An 18107-nucleotide genomic window follows, 5' to 3' on the forward strand; every position below is an offset into this window, starting at 1 on the left:
CATTATACCATCATCTGCCGTTGGTCCTCTTTCAAGTCCATGCGCATGTTCATGCAATTTAGGGGTGAGTGCCGGTTTATACCTATGTGTGCAACTTTTCTTTAGTTTCTCCCCATATACTTTTCCCGTGGGGCTTCCTATCATCTTTCCCTCCCCCTCCTTCCCCCCCCCCCCCCCCCCCCCCCCCCCACTCGCTTCTTTTCTCTCCTCTCCTTCTCTCCCCCTTGTTCCCCTTTTCCTTCCCTCCCCCTTCCCCTCCCCCCTTTTTTTCTCCCCCCCCCCCCCCCCCACTTTTTCTTCCCTCCCTACTTCCCCTATTCACACACTTCCCGTGGTTCCTTGCTTACTTGCACACTGTTTTATTTTTTAAATAATATACCACTGGCACCCCCCACTCTATCCCTCCCCTCAATTCATTTCTCCTTATTCACTCTATCTTATTATACAATTATCTACCCAGGGTCTGTTTAGTCATCCCCTGTGTTCGCCGCGGGGGGAACCACTTGGGGCTATGCGTACCCACAGGCAACCATAGAACGGGTGAGCCCATCCTTATTCTATTTATCTTGTATATTATATAACGTATTGTTCACTGTTCTTGCTGCTTTCCTATATCCCTGTATAATTTGTGTATGATTGTATTTACTACATTTATTGTATGTTGCACCACAGATATTGCTCTCCTGAGGAAGCGGTGAAACCGCGAAACCGGTCGAGAACTCAAGCTTTATTTGTGTCTACACCACTACAAGTTGTAATTTAATTGGTTGTATGCATTGCTCCCGTTTTTTAATTGCAACTGTATGTGTCATTGTTACAATCTTTTAACCATGGTTTCTATTAAAATGGAATTTTTATATTTTTTTACAGTTTTTGTCACTATCACTGTTTATTACTATTAGTAAACATACCTGGTACCGGAATAGTCCCCTCGTTTTCTCCCCCCCCCCCTCTTTAGGGGTTTCTGCCTTAGTGCATGCGGTATTGAGATATTGATCGACAGTGGCAGCCACCTGCGACCTCTCTCTACCTCATGCCCTTTGCCCTTGTATAAGATATTTGGGATGATGGTACTTGTACTTGTTTATATGTTTTGATGTAAAACGCTCCCTTTTCCCATAGTATGTCAGTATTACATTGTATATCCCTGTGTGTTGTGGTCGTTCAGGTGGTTATCTAATAGTTTTTTTTAAACTATCGATGCTCCCCACTGAAACCACCGCCTGTGGAAGGGAATTCCACATCCTTGCTGCTCTTACAGTAAAGAACCCTCTACGCAGTTTAAGGTTAAATCTCATTTCTTCTCATTTGAATGAGTGGCCACGTGTTCCATTGACACTTCAGCCCTGGTAGATTTGGCTGCTCAAATGACCAGGGCACTTTTTAAAATTTGGCACTGCGCTGATTTAACTGGTAATGGCGCAGTCATGCAATGCTGTACCCAAACAAAATTTGCGTCCTTTTTTTCCCCATAAATAGAGCTTTCTTTTGATGGTATTTGATTGCCTCCTGTGATTTTTTTTTTTTTTTTTTTTTTTTTTTTTTTTTTTTGCGATATAAACAGAAAAAGTCAGAAAATTTTGAAAAAAAAATGATATTTTCTACTTTTTGTTATAAAAAAAAAAATCCAATAAACTCAATTTTAGTCATACATTTAGGCCAAAATGTATTCAGCCACATGTCTTTGTTAAAACAAATGTAAATAAGCGTATATATATTGGTTTGCGCAAAAGTTTTTAGTTTATGACTGCCTCATCTCATTTCTTGAGGTGCTAAAATGGCAGGGAAAGTAGACACCCCAAGGAAATTGCTGAGAGGCATGTTGAGCCCATTGAATATTTTATTTTTTTTGTCACAAGTGATTGAAAAGTGACAAAAAAATAAAGTACACAAAGTTGTCACTAAATGATATATTGCTCACACATGCCATGGTTGTATGTGGAATTACACCCCAAAATACATTCTGCTGCTTCTCCTGAGTATGGGGATACCACATGTGTGGGACCTTTTGGGAGCCTAGCCGTGTACAGGACCCGAAAACCAAGCACCGCCTTCAGGATTTCTAAGGGCGTAAATTTTTGATTTCACTCCTCGCTGCCTATCACAGTTTTGGAGGCCATGAAATGCCCAGAAAGCACAAAACCCCTCCCAAATGACCCAATTTTGGAAAGTAGACACCCCTAGCTATTTGCTGAGAGGCATGTTGAGTATTTTGCAGATCTCGCTTATTGTCACAAAGTTTTGAAAAAAAAATGTTTCTCTTTTCATTTTCAAAAACAAATGAGAGCTGCAAAATACTCACAATGCCTCTTACCAAACACCTTGGGGTGTCTATTTTCGAAAATGGGGTCATTTGGGGGGGTTTTGGGCTATCTGGACTTTTCAGGTCCCCCCGTAACTGTGATAGGTAGTAAGGAGTAAAATCACAATTTTACGCCTTTAGAAAGCCTGAAGGCAGTGCTTGGTTTTTGGGATCCTGTACACGACTAGGCTCCCAAAAAGTCTCACACATGTGGTATCCCCATACTCAAGAGAAGCAGCAGAATGTATTTTGGGTGTAATTCCACATATAACCATACCATTCAGTGACAACTTTGTGTAAAATAAAAAAAAATTGTAATTTTCCCAAAACTTGTGGCAAAATATAAAATATTCCATGGACACAACATGCCTCTCAGCAAATAACTTGGGTGTCTACTTTCCAAAATGGGGGTTTTGTGCTATCTGGACATTTCGTGGCCTCCGAAACTGTGATAGGTAGTGAGGATGTGAAATCATGATTTTACACCCTTAGAAAGCCTGAAGGCGGTAATTGGTTTTCGGGGTCCTGTACACGGCTAGGCTCCCAAAAAATCTCACACGTGGTATCCCTGTACTCAGGAGAAGCAGCAGAATGTATTTTGGGGAGTAATTTCACATATGCCCATGGCATGCTAGAGCAATATATAATTTAGTGACAACTTTGTGCAAAAAAAAAAAAAAGTTTGTAATTTTCCCGAAACTTGTGGAAAAATATAAAATATTCCATGGACTCAACATGCCTATCAGCAAATAGCTTGGGGTGTCTACTTTCCAAAAAGGGGTCATTGGGGGGGGGGGGGTTGAACTGTCATGGCATTTAATGCACAACATTAGAAGCTTATGTCACACATCACCCACTCTTCTAACCACTTGAAGACAAAGCCCTTTCTGACCCTTTTTTTTTGCTAGAAAATTACTTTGAACCCCCCAAACATTATATATTTTTCCCAAGGCGTCTTTCAGGACAGCACCTGAGAGAGATAGCGACTCCACCCACCGGAAACAGGAAACACCTTCTTCCTCTAAACTTTAAAGGGAGGCGCCTCCCTACCATACCTCAGTTTTTGTGTTTCCTCCGGCCCGGAGGGAAAATTTTTTGGGAGGGGAGTCAAGGTCTCTCAGGTGCTCCTGGGAGACGGGGCTTCTCTCTCTTTCCTCCTTCAAGAGACCCGCTGCCCTCCCGGCCTACCCAAGCCTTTGCAGCAGTAGTAATCGGGCTCCTCTTCCCCCCTGGTGCTCGGTGAGAGCCGTAGACCCGGTGGCCCGCACGGTCGTAGGAGCGGCGGTGCGCGCGCGCCGCCGCCATGTTTTTGGCCGGAAGTGACAAGGCGGGTCACTGGGTTAGCAAAAACGCCATTTCCGGCGTGGATGCAAGGGGGGAGGAGGGTGGACAGGAACTGGCGCCTACTTCCGCTTCTGGTCCGGTGCAGATGCACTATGGGAGTCCGGAAGCGGCATATGAAGCCACAGGTGGAAAGGTGCACACCAGAGATGGAGGACTCAGCGTCTGCAGCGGTGGGGACAGGCACAGGCGCCAGTAAAGCTCAGGTAGGAGCAGCAGTTTAAGTCTGCCTTTCTTCCTTTTCCTGGGTTTGGTCTATTTCTTTTTTTCTCTACCCCCTAGTGGCAAGGGGCCTGTCTGGGCACTAGAGGCTGACTGGTTTCTTCTTAGTGCATTTGGGTGATTCTTGTGTAGCTGAAACTGGGTCTCACTAAAAGGTCCCCTGTTTTTTTTCCCTTTTTTGTTTTTTTCTCTCACAGGCTAAAAGCTCTGACCCAAAAAAGAGATGTCCTTCTTGCAGGGCCAAAATGTGAGAAAATTGGAAAAAAGTCTTATGCAGTACATGCATCACTTCTTTAGTTAAGGAGGAATCAGCTACGGTTTGTGATGACCTGGTTGCCTCTGTAAAGAAGGAACTATATGCCACGATTCAGACTTTTCATGACTCTTTAGTCAATCCAGCTGCTAGTCAGCCATCCACTTCTGAGGCTTCCCAGGGTTCTATTTCTTTCCCCATGGTAGAAGCTTTACCTAAAGGCCCCTCAATCAGGGAAGAGCAGTCCCCTGCTCCTTCCGTTAAAGATTCGGAGTAGGGTGAGGAGGCGGAGGTGGCTCCTTCCAAATTTAAGCTTTCCCTAGAGGGGGTGGACGGACTCCTTAAGGCTATCCATGTTACACTTGGCTTAAGTGAGGAAAAGAAGGAGTTATCTCTTCATGACCGCATGTATGCAGGGTTAAATGAGCCTAAGGGGCGAACATTTCCAGTCCATTCGGTCATTTCTGACGCCATTACTAAAGAATGGCAAGATCCAGAGAGAAAAAGCCCTTTTTTTCCAGAGCCCACAAAAGGCGCTTCCCTTTTGAGGAGGACCCTTCTGCGGTGTGGAATAAGGTACCAGGTTGGATGCGGCTTTTTCACAGGTCTCAAGATCCACAGACCTGTCTTTTGAAGACATGGGGGTTCTGAGGGATCCAATGGACAAACGCATGGATCTTTTGCTCAAGAGATCATGGCAATCAATTATGAGCAATTTAAAGCCAGCAATGGCCACAACTTGTGTAGCCAGGAATCTGGAATACTGGGTGAACCAACTTAGATCTCATATAGTGGCAGATTCCCCCAAACAGGAGATCTTAGATTCCTTTCCTACCCTGATCTCTGCGGTTGTTTATATTGCAGATGCTTCAGCTGAAGCTAACAAGATTCAGCTAGGTCTGCAGTTTTAGCAAATGCTGCAAGTAGAGCTTTATGGCTAAAAACCTGGCCAGGTGATACAGCCTCAAAGAGTAAACTTTGTGGTATTCCCTTTTCAGGTGACCAACTTTTTGGTCCTGATCTAGATAATATCCTAGACAGAACTGCCGATAAGAAGAGTGCCTTCCCGGTCAAAAAGGAAAAAGCAGACCCCAAAACGTCTTTTTCGACCTCAAAAAACTCAATAGCAACAGCAGGAAAATAAGTTTCAGGGCAAGAGGAAAAATTGGTCCGTGCAAAAGGCGAAGGGCAAAGGCGGAATTCTCTTCCGTCCTCCTTCACAGGCCGAAAACTCACAATGACTCATCCCTGCGGGTCGGCGGAAGATTACGAGAGTTTCTTCTGCAGTGGTCAGGGATAACTTCAAATTAGTTTATTCTGACCAGTCTCTCGCAGGGTTATACTCTCGAGTTTTCCAGAAGCCCCCCAAGAAGGTTTCTGATAACAAATGCTCCTCGAGATCCAATAAGGGCTCTGGCCATGAAGTCCTCTCTGGAGGAACTGATACAACAGGGTGTAGTAATCCCAGTGCCACCAGAAGAATGGCACAAGTAAAAAAACCAACAGGAAGACTTCGATTAATTCTCAATTTAAAACCACTAAACAAAGCCATCAAATACAGAAGGTTCAAGATGGACTCAATTTTCACCGCCAGAAACCTTCTGACTCCAGATTGTTTCATGGCGTCAGTGGATTTAAAAGATGCATACCTGCATATTCCAATCTCATCCCAGTCCCAGAGGTTTCTCAGGTTGGCGGTAAGGATGGAAGGCAGAATTCAGCATCTGCAATTCAGAGCCCTACCCTTCGGGCTATCATCCGCACCCCGAATTTTCACCAAGGTAATGGCAGAGGCTCTAGCTCCGCTGCGTCTTCAGGGAATCGCAGTAATTCCTTACTTAGACGATCTGCTATTTTATGCCCCCTCAAGAGAGGAATTGAGGAGCAATTTAAGCAGAGCATGCAGCCATCTGGAGTCTCTAGGTTGGATCCTAAATCTCCAAAAATCTTCCCTGGAACCATCTCAGGAGATTCGGTTTCTAGGGTATATAATAAATTCGGTAAGCCAAAGAATTTTTCTTCCTTCAGAGAAGGAAGAAAAAATCCAGGATACAGTGTCTTTCTTGCAGACCAACCAGCAGCTGACAGTAAGATGGGTCATGTCAGCTCTGGGTGTTCTGACTTCGTCAATGCCAGCTGTTCAGTGGACAAGACTACACTTCAGACACCTGCAGGCCTTTCTTCTGAGATCTTGGGATCACAATTTGGAATCCCTAGAATCAGAGGTAAAAATTCCAACCCAAGTGAAGAGGTCACTATGGTGGTGGAAAAGGCAGGATATCCTATCGGAGGGGTTAGTCTGGGCCTTTCCAATTGGAAAAAGGCTGACAACCGATGCCAGTTCCTGGGGTTGGGGAGCCCACCTAGGAAAGGGTTTCACGCAGGGAAACTGGTCCAGGAAAGAGGCGACAAAGTCCTCAAACTGGAGAGAGCTCAAGGCGATTGACTTGGCTCTAAAGTCATTTGCTCAGGGGCTTCAGCCCCAGCATGTTCAAATACTAACAGACAATGCCACGGCCGTGGCTTATATAAACAGGCAGGGAGGTACAAGGAGCAAATCGCTGCAAGTACTAGCCATGAGCATTCTCCGATGGGCAGAAGGACATTTGCTGTCTCTATCAGCAGTCCATCTAAAGGGATCCCTGAACAGGGTGGCGGATTTCCTGAAACCCCATTCAGGAAGCAGAATGGTCGCTGAACCCAGAGGTTTTCGCCATGATTGCTGAAAAGTGGGGGCTGCCAGAGGTGGACCTGTTCGCCTCAAAAGAGAATGGCTTGGTTCCGCAATTTTTTTCCCTAAACAATCACGACGGGTCACTAGGAACAGATGCCTTGGCGTATCCATGGAGATTCCATCTTTGCTACGCTTTCCCCCCATTCCAGTTAATTCCCTTAGTATTAAGGAAAATTCAAAAGGAAATGGTACCAGTTATCCTAATCACGCCCTTTTGGCCAAGAAGGGCCTGGTTTTCAACCGTTCTGAGAATGGTGGTCAAGTCTTATTGGCATCTGCCCCTCAGGCATGATTTACTATTTCAGGGTCCAGTAAATCACCCAGAGGTAGCCACTTTGGCGCTCACAGCCTGGTATCTGAAGAGCAGCTCTTAAGGAGCAAAGGTTTTTCCAACCGATTAATCTCAACATTATTATCAAGTAGGAAAAGGGTGACTAGGAATATCTATTCCAAGGTCTGGAAGGTTTATAACACATGGTGTAATTCATCTGCCCAAGACCCAGGGAGTCTTGTTACCATTCTGGAATTTTTACAAGTTGGTGCTGACAAGGGACTAGCAGTTAGTACCTGGAAGGTGCAGATTGCTGTGCTAGCAGTGTTCCTAGAAAGATCTGTGGCCTCAGATCTGTTAGTAACCAGATTTTTCAGATCCCTTACGAGATCCAGACCAGCACCACTTAAGTTGTTTCCCAAATGGGATCTGTCGATAATCCTTCAGTCTCTAACAAAGAGCCCCTTTGAACCCTTGGAAGAAGCGCCACTCAGATATCTCACTTTGAAGTCTGTGTTTCTGATTGCCATGGTCTCTGCACGCAGGATCAGTGAGCTTAATGCTTTATCAATTAAGGAACCCTATTTGTCTATCTTCCCAGACAGGGTTATACTTAGAACAGATCAGAAATTCTTATCAAAGGTAGCTTCAGTACAGAATCGTGTTCAGGACATTGTACTTCCAACCTTCTGCCCCAACCAGCAGGGGAGAAGGAGACTCGTTTCCACATGTTGGATGTTAGAAGAGTTTTGTTATGTTACTTGGACAGAACAAAGCTCTTTAGATGGTCAGACTCACTGTTTGTGCTATTTTTGGGCAACAGGAAAGGTTGCCAGGCTTCTAAGACTTCTTTAGCGAGATGGCTGAAACTAGCCATTTCTGAGGCTTATTTGCATGCAGGTGTGTCTCCTCCAGCAGGAATTTCTGCACACTCAACAAGAGCACTAGCGGCCACTTGGGCAGAGAGAGCTGGTGCCACCCCTGAACAAATTTGCAAGGTGGCAACATGGTCGAGTTTTCACACATTCGTGAAACATTACAGGCTGGATCTCGCATCTGCTAATGATCAGGCCTTTGGCAGAAAGGTCCTGCAAACTGTTGTCCCGCCCTAAGGGGGTAAGTCTCTGTTATCCTCTCAGGTGCTGTCCTGAAAGACGCCTTGGGAAAAACCAAGTTAGACTTACTGGTAACTTGTTTTCCAGAAGTCTTTCAGGACAGCAACATCCCGCCCTATTGTATTGTATATACTATGCTGTGACTAACGTATGTGTTTATGTGTTCCAGCCGGGGCCGGAGGTCTTCTCTATTACAACTGAAGTATGGTAGGGAGGCGCCTCCCTTTAAAGTTTGGAGGAAGAAGGTGTTTCCGGTGGGTGGAGTCGCTATCTCTCTCAGGTGCTGTCCTGAAAGACTTCTGGAAAACAAGTTACCGGTAAGTCTAACTTGTTTTTTTTAAAGCAAAGACCCTACAGATTAAAATGTTTTTTTTCACACAGTATTTGAACAGAGATTTTTCAAACACAATTGTTTTGGGAAAAAAACGCGTCTTTTAAATTTTAATGCACTAAAACACACTATATTGCCCAAATGTTTGATGGAATAAAAAAGATGATCTTATGCCAAGTACGTGGGTACCAAACACGACATGCTTTAAAATTGTGTGCAAACGTGCAGCGGCGACAAACTACATACATTTTTAAAAGCCTTTAAAATCCTTTACAGGTTACCACTTACAGATTTACAGAGGAGGTCTACTGCTAAAATTACTGCCCTCGATCTGACCTTCGCGGTAAAATCTCACATGCATGGTGCAATTGCTGTTTACATTTGACACCAGACCGACACTTGCGTTTGCCTTCGCACGTGAGAAAGGGGGTGACAGGGGTGCTTTTTTTTTTTTTTTTTTTTTTTTAATTTTGCTTTTTTTTTTTTTTTTTTTTTTTTAAACTGTCCCTTTTCATTTTTTTTTAATTATTATATATTTTTTTATTGTTATATCAGGGAATGTAAATATCCCCTCTGATTGCAGTAGGTAGTGACAGGTGCTCTTTTTTGAAAAAATAGGGATCTATTAAACCCTAGATCTCTCCTCTGCCCTCAAAGCATCTGATGACACCAAGATCATTGTGATAAAATGCTTTCCCATTGGTGCTGTTTTTACCCGGCGAAACCTAAGTCATGAAATGCTCGTAGCTTCCGATTTCTTAGGCCATAGAGATGAATGGCCTAAGCCTAACAATAGAGAGAGAACAATAGATATAGAACAATAGAGAGCGAACATAAGAGAAAGAACAATAGAGAGAGAAGAAAAATAAAACCACAACTATTTTTGGCTTTTTTATTTTTTATTTTATTTTTGGGTGTTTTTTGTGTTTTGTTTTTTGCACATTTATATAAACTGTAAACTGTGAACGTTCCAGATTAGGGTCTCTCAAAATGTGATGGCCATCTCATCTTTCGAGACCCTTCTGTAATTGTGCACTAGGACTGTACAAAGCTGTACCCTACGCTAATCCTCCCCTACTGTGTGGTAGCGTTCGAAACATTCACCATTGCAAAGACCAGGTCGGTCACGACAGGAGGGACAATAAAAGCGGATGACATGACAGCTTCTTTGGGGATTTCTTTGGGTAGGGGTACCAGGGAGGACATACAGAAAAATGCCTCTCATGCAGCTGGCTCACTGCATTTGGGCTGGGAAGTTGGGCCACAGCACCGTCTGGAAACAGAAGGGCTGTGATGATCTCTTCCTGGAATTTAAGGGTGGATCCAGTTCGTTCTGAATCTTTGTATAGCACATAAGCATTCAGCAGAGCCAATTGGAATAAATATACATACACTTTTTTATACCAGCGTCTGACCTTATGGTAAATTGGGTACGGTGCCAACTGGTTGTTGAGGTCCACCCCTCCCATATTAAGGTTATATTCGTGGACACAGAAGGGTTTCTCCACAACACCAGTTGCTGTTTGAATTTGGACCATCGTGTCTGCATGAAGGGAGGACAGAACGAAAAATTCTCATTATTCCTCCACTTCACCATGAACAAATTATTACACTTCAAGCAGGCTCTCTCCCCCAGCCTAAGACGGGAATCTACAAGCCGCTGGGGTAAGCACCGGCGATTAGATCTCACGGTGCCACATGCGCCAATTCCACAATCTAACAAGTGACTAAAAAGTGGCACGCTCATGTAATAATTGTCCACATATAAGTGGTACCCCTTTCCAAATAAGGGTGACACCAAGTCCCACACAATCTCTTTCTGGGCAGTTCTCCGGCTCTACGTAACTATCTCTTCCCTCGTAAACCATAAAACTATATGTATAGCCTATTGCCATGTCACAGAGCTTATACATCTTGACCACGTATCTGGCACACTTGCTGGGAAGATACTGTTTGATAGACAAGCGGCCAGAAAACTTAATCAGGGACTCATCAAAGATGAGGTGCTAGCAGGTATCTGGGCTGATCCCGCTAATGCTGCATTTGTGGGAACCCTAAACTATAGGGGAAACTAATATATAGTTCTGATCAGATCAAAGATATTGATCCGTTCAGACACTATACTACTAAGGGAGGTGAATGGTGCATGCATGGGTGTTAGCGCTACTGGCACTAATCTGATGCCTGGGGTGACGCAGACCCTGACTGACGCTAAAACCTAACTGAGGGGGGTTAAACATTTATTGGATAATATATGGCGGGTGCCCTGACACTATAAAAAAAATAACTAGCTAACCAGCGTCACCCATAACACTAATGCTGTGATCACTGGTAATGGGGTGATCAAGGGGTTAAACCTATATTAGGGTGGTCCCTAGACCTATCAGGGGCTTCTGCTAAGTATCCTAACGCTGATTAGTGTCACAAATACACCAATACAGTGATCAAAGAAAAATATGAAAACTGCACTGGGTGACACAGTGACAGGAAGTGAAGGAGTTAACTGGGGGGTGATCGGGGGGGTAAAATATGTGCCTATGTGTACTGTGTCAGTGTAGTGTTCGTGCAACTCACGTTTGGATGTCCTCTCTCTGGAACAGAAAAGAGTTCCAGAGTTCCACGAGGGGAGATGACATCACTTCCCCTGCCTGTGTTTACACTTAGGTAGGAAGGATGAGCTCAGGCGTGTTCGCAACTTGCACGTGCAGAGCCCGCCAGGAAGTCGGCACTGCACAGAGCTAATCACAGGCCAGTACAATACCAGTTGGGCTTAGGTATAATGTGTCCCCCCCCCACCCAGGACATCCAACATTATTATGGTGCTCTGTGTGCCGTGATGTATGATAAAGAAAAATGGATTTTTAAAACAGCTTACCTGTAAAATCCTTTTCTTGAAGTACATCACGGGACACAGAGGTCCCTCCCCTCTTTCTGGGATCATCATTGCTTGCTACAAAACTGAGGTACTTCTGGTATAGGAGGGGTTATATGGGAGGAACCGTCTTACTATTGGTTGCCAGTGTCCAATCACCTAAAGGTAGGCGTATAATCCACATAGTCATTATTATGGTGCTCTGTGTCCCGTGATGTACTTCAAGAAAAGGATTTTACAGGTAAGCTGTTTTAAAAATCAAATTTTTTCCACATTAAACCTCATTTGCCATGTAGTTGCCCACCCCATTAATTTGTTCAGATCTTCTTGCATGGTTTCCGCATCCTGCGGAGAAGTTATTGCCCTGCTTAGCTTGGTATTGTCCGCAAATACATAGATTGAACTGTTTATCCCATCCTCCAGGTCGTTTATGATCAAATTAAATATGATTGGTCCCAGCACAGAACCCTGGGGGACCCCACTTTTCACCCCTGACCATTCTGAGTACCTCCCATTTATCACTACCCTCTAAACTCGTCCTTGTAGCCAGTTTTCAATCCATGTACTCACCCTATGGTCCATGCCAACAGACCTTACATTGTACAGTAAACGTTTATGGGGAACTGTGTCAAGTGCTTTTGCAAAATCCAGATACGCCACATCTATGAGCCTTCCTTTATGTAGATGGCAGCTCACCTCCTCATAGAAGGTCTTTTTACTCCTCATCTGGTTGTGCATTGGTGTGACTGATTGTAGTGCCCGCTAGGGGAGGATTTAACGGGATGGCAAAGCGGAAGCACAATTAGGAGACATGTTACCCCATAACATGAACATAATGAAGTTAATTTACCAGTGGCAAACAGTCTGTGCACTGCAAGTGCAGCTGCTCTAGATCTGAGGGGAACATGCAAGGTAAATAAAAAACAGCATTTTTACTTGCACATGATTGGTTGATCTAAATGAGCAGAGCTTCCCCTCATTTCAGAGCTTTCCCTCAGATCTAGCGCACCTGCACTTGCAGTGAAATTGAAGTGCACTTGCGGGTTCACTTGCAGTTCACAGTACCTTTGCCTTCAGTAAATCAAACTCAGTGAAAGCTGTATGGTTAAAATATACATAGAAAACAACTTTTGAAATTGCATTATCATGTACAAACTTATGAAAATGTAGTTGTTGGGTTCAGATCCACTTAAAACATATAGCAGTTATTAAAACCCCTATCAAGTTACTTTTTGCTGTCTGTGTCCTCCTGTGTAGATTTTCCTTCACTTTCTGTTCTAGAGATGAATCAGGAAAATTGTGAAATCTCTAAAATAAACAGAATTTGTATCTTGAAGAGTTATCACAGTAACAGTTGTTTCCTAACCTATTACTCTGATGGTAACTCAAAGTGGTTGTAAAGCCTCAGGGTTTTTCACCCTAATGCATTCTATGCGTTAATGTGAAAAATCTTCTGTGCTGAAGCTTCCCCCCAAACCCGCCTTTCTTACCTGAGCCCGATGTGAACGAGTGCAGCGGTTGCAGCCGCTGTCTCTCTCCTCATTGGACAGATTGATGGCAGCAGGAGCCATTGGCTCCCGCTGCTGTCAAACAAATTTAGTAAAAAGGGGGTGTGGCTGAGTCCCGCTGTCTGTGTCAATGGATGCACCAGCAGGACTTGGGAGCAAGCCCACACGCCCCCCAGGGAAAGCGGCTTTCTGGGGGGACAACTGATGAGGGGCCTGGAGCACAGGCTGGGGAACCCTAGAGGAAGTGGATTGGGGCTGCTCTGTGCAATACTATTGCACAGAGCAGGTAAGTATAGGCATGTTTGTTATTAACCGGTTCCCGACCGGCGCATGCCGATGTACGTCGGCAGAATGGCACGGCTGGGCAAATGGGCGTACCTGTACGTCCATTTGAATTTCCCGCCGTGCCATTGCGTGCGCGCCGCCGGCCGGGAGCTCTGTGAGTCGGGTCACGGGTCCCGCGGACTCGATCGCCGCGGGGATACCCGCGATCGCCTCACGGAGAGGACGAACGGGGAGATGCTGATGTAAACAGCATCTCCCCGTTCTGCCTAGTGACAAGTGTCACTCGATCTCTGCTCCCTGTCATTGGGAGCAGAGATCAGTGACGTCACACACCAGCCCATCCCCCTGACAGTTAGTAATCACTCCCCTAGGACACACTTAACCCCTCCCCGCCCCCTAGTGGTTAACCCCTTCACTGCCGGTGTCATTTACACAGTAATCAATGCACTTTTAATTGCACTGATCGCTGTATAAATGACAATGGTCCCAAAAATGTGTCAAAAATGTCCGACATGTCCGCCATAATGTCGCAGTCACAATAAAAATCGCTGATCGCCGCCATTACTAGTAAAAAAAAAAATTATTAATAAAAATGCTATAAAACTATCCCCTATTTAGTAAACGCTATAACTTTTGCGCAAACCAATCAATCAACGCTTATTGCGATTTTTTTTTTTTGATTTTTTTACCAAAAATATGTAGAAGAATACGATCGGCCTAAACTGAGGAAAAAAAATGTTTTTTTATGTATTTTTGGGGGATATTTATTATAGCAAAATGTAAAAAAATAATGCGTTTTTTTTTTTTCAAAATTGTCGCTCTTATATATTGTTTATAGCGCAAAAAATAAAAATCGCAGAGGCGATCAAATACCACCAAAAGAAAGCTCTATTTGTGGGGAAAAAAAGGACGTCAATTTTGTTTGGGAGCCACGTCGCACGACCGCGCAATTGTCGGTTAAAATGACGCAGTGCCGAATCACAAAAAACGCTCTGGTCAGGAAGGGGGTAAAATCTTCTGGGGCTGAAGCGGTTAAAAAAAATGTGGGTTTACAACCACTTTAAAAATTTTGGATTTTCCCTCTCTTCATGAAAATGGTTGCCAGAATAATGGCAAGATGATTCTCTCTAGCAGGACACAGCAATAATAGCTTGACAAAGGGCCTAAACTTTCCTTACTTTGTTCAATGTGAAAAATACCGTGCTAACACCTAGAGAATGAATAAGCAGCCACACAGCAAAAGACAATTGCAAATGAAAATAACAGATAACTATGCAGCGCTAAATAAGAACAGTCATATGGATACGACTGTATATATGCAAAAAAAGAAAAACGTGCAATCCACGTGACACACGTGTAAATCAATAAATTAATATAATAAAGTCCACAAAGTGATGAAAATGTGATACACGGATGAAAGATGAAATATGATGTTAATCCCGATGAGTGAATGACCACCTTGAGGCATCAAATGTAGGGATAAGTGTGGAAAGAAGATAATGGGAGAAGCCACCACCAGCATGAGGAAGGCTTACCAGAGCAATTGGACTCAAGGCATATGCCCAATCAGTCATCAAGGCTTATGGAGTCAGCACACCAATGGATAGGGACATCCACATCTGTAAATGTTAACACAGGAGGATGATGATCACACTTACCCTCAGGTGACTCTCAGCAAAGAAGGGAAGCTCAGAGGGAGATTGGTAGAATCCTTCCCATAGGCTCACAGGATAAAACCAAAACTGAAACAAACGTTCCACAGTATAAATCCGCATTACAAATAACATTTGTTAGAAGTTTGAGGAACACTCACATTTGAGCAAGTAAAAAGGCGCTTGTAAATGGACTAAAAAGTTTAACACACTGGCATTAACAGGCTTGTCCCGACATGTTTCGTCTCAGGAGACATCATCTGGGGTACACTTTTTGTACAAGTCATACACAGATGGAGGATAACGTTTCGGGAGCTTATTATACAGATCTCATACAATGGCAGGACAGAAATAAAGGAGTAGATGCACAGGATAAGGCTGGTCATAGACTGTTTGAACCGTGTGTGGGCAGGCTAAATGTACCATGTTGATTGATCGATCAACCAGCCTGATGGATTCACTTATGATTATCGCTAGCAGCTGCTATAGCCGCTAGCAATAATCACTGTCTTCTCCAGACAGGTACAGCTTTGCGCCCATACCTCCACCCTCTACCCCCACCCCGCCGGGAGCAGACAATGGCTCTGCAGGAGGGATTCCCCTGTCAGCATTGTCTGTATTGATGCAATGCGAAATTGGGCAAATTTATTTCCTGTAACCTGTGGTTGCAGAGGAATGGAGGGTTCAGCCATATAAACAATCGCATTTGATCGATGTAATGACCAATCGCATTGATCAGTTGATACCAGGTCCTTTTGGATTGGTTTGTTAAAGTGGCTGTGTGTACCAAGGAATCCAATGATGGCTCAACAATTAGCAAGGGGAATGGCTACCAGATGGCTTTTGCCAAACCCCTGTTTTAAAACAGGTTGCCAAATCGCTATTTTAAAACGTACAAAAGTAGAAATGTTCTTCCATTTTAAACTAATCTTATGTTTGTTTGTGCTTTTACAGACCTCAGAAACTAAATTTAACTGCAGTCAATGAGTGTATTCTTATGGACAATCTGGAAATATTCAAGAAAAATGGGTTTGATTTTACCTTTGATGACGATGGTATGTGTGAAGAAAATGTTGACAATATTTTGACAGTGATATTGGATTCTTTTTAATGCCCTTTTGTGATATTTTCTATAGAGTATGCATAGGAAATAGAAACTGCTTTGGGTTTTGTGCAATAAAACAGTAAACTGCATATAAAAAGTCCTCCATTTTGGGTGTAGCGGGATGGAGCTCAGAACCAAATCCTGTTTTTGTAGCCGTTCTTCTATTTGCAGTAACAATATAGAAACGTATAAACACGCTCTAAGAGACTTTCCATACATATACATACATACATACAGTATACATTTCTAAAGCAGATGGCTAGGAAGCCATGACAGTAGGGATGCAAGAGATTCAGAAATGTTTAATTTTGTCTTTCATTCAATAAAGGATACTGCTCTGCTTTGGATCATTTCCATTGGCTATAATGCCATCTGCAAGAGTAGGATGCTTGGTACAACTAAATTACAAAAAGGCAGCTCAGGGGCAGCCCTGCTGGTGGCCAAAACCACCCACACTGTGAAACAAGCTTAGTTTTTGGCCTAGCATCTAGGAGTTCTTACTTTTCCACCTGGAAATCCTACTTCCGTGATTGTACTTCAAGCATGTTGCTGGTTGGAGGCAGCATATTCCTCACATGGAGGACCACTTCTGATCACCTGGCAGCTACTGGGCTTTCAAAGTGGTAAGCTTGGAGCTTCCTTCCCTCCATCTCCCGCTTTCTCTTCCTCATGCTGGCTGTAAAGAGTTTTTTCCTCTTGTGGGATAACGGTAATATTGGTGAGCATGTGTTCTGTACCATAGATAGGAGAACCAGACCGTGACCATCTTTGCAATGGTTTGGTATACCTTTTTTGTTTCTTTTCTTGGCAGCCTGTTGGTATTAGTGCTTAGATATGTCCCAGTTGTAATGGACTAAAGCACAGCTGTGTCCTCCAATGAACCCCCCTGCCCACCTGTATGAATATAAATATATATATATATTTTTTTTTTTTTTTATTTTGCACTACATGGCTGGGGAAAAAAACAAATGTAGTGTGCTCTACACTCCATTAGGTCCATTGGAGAACAGGTGAGAATGATGTCTCGTTAACCACTTCAATACAAGGCACTTATACACCTTCCTGCCCAGACCAATTTTCAGCTTGCAGCATTGTCGCACTTTGAATGACAATTGCGCGGCCATGCTGCACTGTACCCAAACTAAATTTTTATCATTTTGTTCCCACAAATAGAGCTTTCTTTTGGTGGTATTTGATCACCTCTGGGATTTTTATTTTCTGCTAAACAAACAAAAAAAGACCGAAAAATTTGAAAAAAAATGTTTTTTTTGTTTGTTACAAAACTTTGTAAATAAGAAGGTTTTTTTCTCCTTCACTGATGGGGCTGCACTGACGGGCACTGATAAGGCGGCACTAATGGGCCCCAATGAGGTGGCACCGATGAGGTGGCATTTATGGGCAATGATAGGCACGGATAGGCGGCACAGATGGGCATGGATGGGACTTGATCTGTGGCATTGATGTACTGTTATGAATGGTACTGATGGATGCCAGTCAGTGCCGAACAATAATGCCTGCCAATCAGTGATGCCCATTGTGGCCACTGATTGACATCCATTGTGGGCACTGATTGGCATCCCTGGTGGTTTAGGATGGCATACCTTGTGGTGACATCCCTGGTGGTCTTAGTGGCGTCCCTGGTGGGCCAGTGTGGGCATCCTCGGGGGGGGGGGGGGCTGTACTGATAATCGATCAGCACAGACCCCCCCTGTCAGAGGAGCAGCCGATCTGACAGACGCGAGTGAGGAAAAGACGATCACCAGCTCTTCCTGTTTTACATTGTGATGAACCGTGATTGGACACTGCTGATCACGTGGTAAAGAGTCTCCATCAGAGACTCTTTATCGAGATCATAGTTGCGGTGTGTCAGACTGACACACCGCAACAACGATCGCCGCGATGTGCACCCCTGGGGGCACGCAGCGGCTTAATATCCTGAGGACGTCATACCACTTTGCCGCTGTCATTTTGCTATATGGCGGGCGGCATGTGGTTAAAGAGAACCTGTCACCAAAAAAAAGTTTAGTGGGGAAAAAAAAACATTTTTAAAAGTGTAAAAAATTTAATAAACACTTATTCCCCCACCACCAATATTTTAGAGCCCCCACATCCACAA

General features: G+C 43.9%; 1 protein-coding gene across 1 annotated transcript in view; it reads left to right on the top strand.

The window, feature by feature from the left end:
* Positions 1-18107, top strand: part of PMS2 (PMS1 homolog 2, mismatch repair system component) — a 134644-nt gene that overhangs the window by 106807 nt on the left and 9730 nt on the right. The window contains exon 13 of the mRNA XM_073591014.1: positions 15841-15941. Within this exon, the coding sequence (XP_073447115.1) occupies positions 15841-15941 (101 nt within the window). The remainder of the gene's footprint in view (positions 1-15840; positions 15942-18107) is intronic.

This window comes from Aquarana catesbeiana, linkage group LG06, assembly GCF_042186555.1.
Source record: "Aquarana catesbeiana isolate 2022-GZ linkage group LG06, ASM4218655v1, whole genome shotgun sequence".
Classification (NCBI taxonomy): Eukaryota; Metazoa; Chordata; class Amphibia; order Anura; family Ranidae; genus Aquarana; species Aquarana catesbeiana.